The sequence below is a fragment of the Rhagoletis zephyria genome, unplaced genomic scaffold (genome assembly GCF_001687245.7).
Source record: "Rhagoletis zephyria isolate East Lansing unplaced genomic scaffold, Rhagoletis_zephyria_1.1 Rzeph_scaffold_10713, whole genome shotgun sequence".
Lineage (NCBI taxonomy): Eukaryota > Metazoa > Arthropoda > Insecta > Diptera > Tephritidae > Rhagoletis > Rhagoletis zephyria.
In genome coordinates this window covers 7068-12877 of record NW_016167790.1, presented here as the reverse complement: position 1 = coordinate 12877, position 5810 = coordinate 7068, and the positions used below count along the sequence as shown (strand labels likewise).

The 5810-nt window shown below is 38.8% G+C and overlaps 1 protein-coding gene across 1 annotated transcript in view; it reads right to left on the bottom strand.

Moving 5' to 3' along the window:
• Positions 1-385: 385 nt before the first annotated feature.
• LOC108376609 (synaptic vesicle glycoprotein 2A-like) overlaps positions 386-5810 on the bottom strand; it is a 7980-nt gene continuing 2555 nt past the window's right edge. The window contains exons 2-5 of the mRNA XM_017632834.1: positions 2914-3426; positions 2428-2851; positions 740-969; positions 386-654 (exon numbers count right to left, since the gene is read on the bottom strand). Of these exons, the coding sequence (XP_017488323.1) occupies positions 386-654; positions 740-969; positions 2428-2851; positions 2914-3426 (1436 nt within the window). The remainder of the gene's footprint in view (positions 655-739; positions 970-2427; positions 2852-2913; positions 3427-5810) is intronic.

Below are 5810 nucleotides of genomic sequence, written 5' to 3'. Positions count from 1 at the left end.
GTTTCTATTAAGATGGCATTTTGCATTACACCTACGGCTAGTCAATTTATTGTGAATTCGACACTGACAAACCCCGATAATTTTTTTTTAATCTTGCGTTTATTAATGTTTTGAAAATGTGGTTCTTTGGCGAATACCGCATAACCACCTATAATATTTAACTAAATTACAATTTAATTATTTATTTATATGTATGTATATTATTAGTATTTTCTACAAGTCTTTCGAATAATGGTTGATGTTTCAAATATGAATCATCTCAGTGAGGTAAATTGTAGCCCAATATCGTCTTTGTTGGCTCGCAGTGACACATTTAAAAATCTTTAGTAAATAATTATTATTTATTTTAATCTCGAATACTTGCTCAATTCGTCAACAACATTTGTCACTTCTTCTCACGCTTCTTCTCTGGCAGTACAGTTGCTAGGGCAATTAGCGTTGCGATAATACCGACCNCTAAGCGACCAATCATCATGGCGAAGCACATGCCCATCGCATTGATCTCCGTCGGATAGAATTCGATTGAGAGCGTTCCAATAATACCACCGCAATTACCAAGGCTCATTAACAAAGTCAAGGCAACAATGGCGGCTGTAAACTCGGAAAGCCAATGTATAATGGCAGCACAGACGCAGCAAATGACAAGCCATATTACTAGAAAAGATAATTAGAATTTTATATGTAAATGTGTTTTAGTATTTGAAATCGATCACTTTCCACTTTCTTGCCAAAAACTTACTTAATAAATTAACTTTGCCAACTATGTCGATAGTGTAAGCGAATATGACGAAAATTAACATAAAAACGCCACCAATCATCATCAGGACTTGAAACATAAAATTATCAATTGAACCACTACAATCATTTGCATTTGCCTCTGTTATTGTGAGTTCCATGCTTCCTATTACGTCACACACCTTGAGGCCTTGGCCGTTTTTAGCAATGAGTTCATTGAGTATTGTCGGAAACCTGAAATACAGAAGAGAGAGAGAGAGACAGATTAATATCGAGCCGAAAGAACTGATCATAAGATTTAGAAGATGTTTGCACCAATTTTCTAGAAAATTTTGGTTAAAAAAATGTCAAAAAGATAATTTTCCATTAAAGACAAGAAGGTGGCAATTTATCCCACCAAGTCAGTTGATAGAAGAAGGTGCTGCCGCTGTAATACCCACCCCCGGTGATGCAAGACCGGTAATTCCTTTTTGTTTACATTCAACAACCGTTAACCTGGCCGAAAAAAGTCGATTCAACGACAAAAGTAGCGAGATTGATACTTGAATTTAGTTCTCTCAGCACTGGAAGCGTACCTTCCGTCTATCACAACATGATAGATTTGGTTTCTTGGAGTCATAGAGCATGACGGATCCCATTATGCTTTAACGTAGATCAGCATACTACCATGATTCGGGCTTCGACGAAATCGATCAGCATAAATTCGATATCGGATGTTTCGTCGTCTAGGCTGAATTTTTTCACAGTGGGGTCACAGATTACTTGGTGGCACATCCTTAAACATTTAAACCGAGTACGTGAGAGTGGCCCACCTAAAGCTCACTCTGTTTCTGCCATGACCCAAGACTCCATACAAGCGGGCACAAGAGTGGGAATTGAGAATAAATAGTAGAGGAGTTGTAATTCCATTCCCAGAAGCTCCACTATATTCCATCTGTATTAGACTAAAGAAATATGGCAGGACACTTCGTGGTCAATGAACTTCCAATGCATGTCATCCTCATTAGCTCAGCCAGGGATGGGGTAGAATTTGAAAATTCAGAGTTTCCTTGCTAATAGTTTTTTTTGGTTGTTCAAAGGACAAAGGACGATTAGGTGGTATCCTTTCAGCAATCTCTGCTCATATGCGCTCATTTCGCTTTCTTGTAAGCCTAGCTGTCAGTCATATTCCTTTCAATCAGAGATGCCAACTCTATCAAGGCTAATTTGACTAAATTTCTGAAAAAAATCGCCAATTTTGAATCGGAAACCAAATCCCAGTTGGTATCCCTGCTTTCAATTCTTGCGTAGGTATGTATATTAGGGTGGTTCAAAATAAGTAAGGTCGGAATTTTAATGCTCCCACACCCTAGGATTGTTCTATGTCGAAAAAATACCCTTTTTTTTATTTTGAAATCAAAAAATATTTAGAGGTCGCTCAAAGCGCTCCAACTTTTCCATGTATTTTGTATGGGGAAAACAAGTTTTCATAGAAATGGTATGCAATTCCTGACAATCAATAGCTTTCGATCGGAAAACGCTGGTTCGCTTCAGAAGACTTCCAATAGCACTACCCATCTGTTTATTTAACCCTTTTTTCATCGCACGGGAGATGGCTCACCCAAATATTGGGCACTCACTGTTCCCATGTCATTACCGAGCTTATAAACTGGTAAATATAAAGTACCGAATTTCCATCAAACCGTCACTTACCACATGAACAGTCCCTGAGAGATGCCATATACCACAAACAAGGACAAAGATAAATTAAGCGTTTGTAAGCAACGTTGCCTATAAAACAGTGGCATTGTTTGACTCCAAATCATTTTAAATGCATCACTGACACCATGAATGTTTCCCAAATCGGCGCCACCAGTCTCTAAAATAATACTTTTCACGGGAAAATTCTCTGGCTTGTCGCCGGTATTCTTTGAGTAAATGCTACGCAAAGTGTTTAAAGCTGCATCATGATTTCCGTGCACCAGCATATATTTCGGCGTCTCGGGCAGTGTACATAACCCAGCGAGTCCGGAGAAAGACAGTGTTGTATTAATGAGGAAGAAAAGTCGCCATGAGGTGAACCGCATGCCAAAAATTACAATATCAAATTGTAGCGGAAGGATGACAAGACCGACGGCTGAAAAATTTAACAAAATTTTAGCCAAAAACTTTCACTTTCACGTTCTCTCCACAACTCACCTGGCAAAAATACCAACGCCAACGGTAGAAAAATCGCCATTAACGTCACGTAGCGTACGCGCGTTTTATTGCTGTGAAATTCACCGACCAAACTAAAGACACACGCCTGGCAGCCCGATATGAAGAAACCGTTGAGGAAGCGAAATACGATTAGCATCCATGTATTGACGGAAAAGGCTGATATAATTGTTGCAGTGGCTGCCAATGTCAGTGAATATCGCAACGTTCGCACACGACCCGCTGTATCCGCCAGGAAGCCCACCATGTGTGAGCTGAGCCCAATTCCGAAGAATCCCGCCGATGCGAGTAGACCCTGCTCGGCTTGCGACGCCTCCAGTTCACATTTTACTAATGGCATTATCATGCCAATGCCCATCGTCTCAGCCATGACAGCCATAAAGCATAAACCGGATATCAACATCAGCAGGTAGTGGAAGCGTCCGACACGCGTCAGACCTACGGCTTCGTCGAAACTGTGTGTGTAAACCGGGGAATTGGCATTTTTTTGTAAACCTGAAATGAGGAACGAAAGGGTATTTGTCAATCAAATGTCATAAAATATGATAGAAATGTTATTTCGCATCGCATTTATGCTAAGCAAAAAGTGAAATTACACTTTTGATTTAAATGACTTAGCTAAGCGCTTGCAAAGAAACAGAAATCTTTTTCAGTTTCGTTTACACAATGGACAACGGTACATCGGCAGCTAACGAAGAGTCGGAAACAACGGTGGAAACAGCAAGTTTCTTCGACACCAAACTCTTTCGTTGGTTTTCGCTTTTCCTTTATCTCGGTGGTATAAGTGGCCTTGGTATGATTTTATCCGTTTATTATTTGTTGTTTTTTGACTCAACCATGCCCGATATACATATAAAGTTCCCGATATCTATTGACGGCAAACCTGTGCAAAAAGTTCAAGCGTTTCCATAACGTGGTAAGTTAGTTTATGAAATTGAAAACTATTGTCCATATAAATTAAGTTTAAACGGTATTGATTTAATAAAATATACGATATTTATTTTAAAGTTAAGGTTAGGTTAGGTAAGAGAGACGCCATATTGTTGTGTCCTTAATGGAAGAGGGAAAAAAGACACAGCAAGGCCGGAAGTGGGAGAGGGAGGGTAGAAATGGAGGAAGGGAAGGGAACCGTACGTTGACACCCAAGGCCTCTTATAAGAAAAATGCGCCATGCCCACAACGAAACTCTTCAACCGACTGATATCCATTACCGAAAGCTTATCGGGAGTGTGGAAAAAGTGCTTCGAAGCTTAACTCGAAAAGGCAGAGCACTAGATGAGCTGGTGTTGAGATGAATACACCTCATCCTCCTCCATGCTGATGGTGTAACTTGTTTAGTCTCCAGAGCTTCCCTTACCCACTCTGGTCTACTTTCGGCGTGACATGCTGGTATTATAACTCTTCTGACAGGCGGAGAAATTGTTTAAATTCTCATCATCATGATTCAATAATAAAAGGTTTGCTCAGAAAACAGTTTTCTCACTCCCACTTGACAAAATCGACTCCCTTAGCAAGGCACTATGTGTGTGTGCAAAGCTTTTGTAAAAGCATAAACAGACGGCAGCGATGATCCAGATCGGGGATTACCTGCAGTTGATCCGGATTAAGCCCGAGTTAATCTGGATCAACGCTGCCGTCTGTTTAAGCTTTAAGGTAGTTTAGGGAGTGTCAAAACTCGAATGTCACTAGTGAGCAAACCTTTAATTATTGAATCATGGGGTTGTATGTCCTCTCCCTACGATTAAGAAACCATCGCATTCCAATTTGTATTTTCAGAGAAAAAAAATAAATTCCGTACCATTGTAAACAGTTAAAGTGCTCATGAAAAGTCTAAATTTGAACATTTTTCTAGAAATTTGCGGAGTGTATTTAAGGTGGGTAGAACTTCATTTAAGCGAAAAATCAACTGAGAATTCGAACGTCGGCAAATTTGTAACCCACTTGAGATGGTCTTCCCCAATTACTTTTTCTTACCATTTACTTCATTTAATTTTATTTTTTTTTGTAAGTTCTAACCGTTTACTTAAATTTGTTTGAATAAATCGAAAAAGGAATTTGCATAGCTTTTATTCATACGGCCCATTGCCTCTTCTTGGATCGCTACTACGCCAGAATATGTGATTGAAGTTCGGTACACCTGAAAGTCCCCCAACTCTACTTTAACTCTACCCAGGATGCTCGATGTCTTGCCTTGATGTAGAGCAAGTTATAATTTTAGCACTAATGTGACTGAATATTAGTATTGTTATAATAATGACAGGGCCACTTAAAGTTTTACTTACAATACTAATATTCATTATGAAATTTATGTTTCTGCTAGATTGTAATGTAATAAATCAGGCCACATAAAAATTTTCGAGCTATTAGCTAAGCGTAATCTAAGACATTCACATTATTTGCAGCACATTTAAAAGAAACCATCTAAGTATGAATCAGCAAATATGTTTTCTTATAAATGTACGTACGTACACACATACTTACATGACTTGCTATTCAATTCACCACACTCGACGGTAATAAAGCGATACTTAAGTGACAGCTGCTTAGCAGCAGGGTCCAAACTTAATTCATATGTGCATTTATATGTACTAGTGTTCGCCCAGCGGTTGAAATTCAACCGCTAAAATAAGGATAGTTTATGTGAGTTGAGTTGAGCTGAAATAAAATTTGTTGGAATGGGTTAAGTGGAGGGGAGTTTAGCTTAGTACTTAGCATAACATAACATAGAATAGCATTAGATTCAATAACATAACATATGTAGCATAACACATCACAATATAACATCGCACATTCTTCAGTTGTATTTCCTTTTTATCCCTATCACTTTCTTCCTCTCTATCTTTGTCTCTATCGCTTTTAATGTTTATGTTTATGTTTAT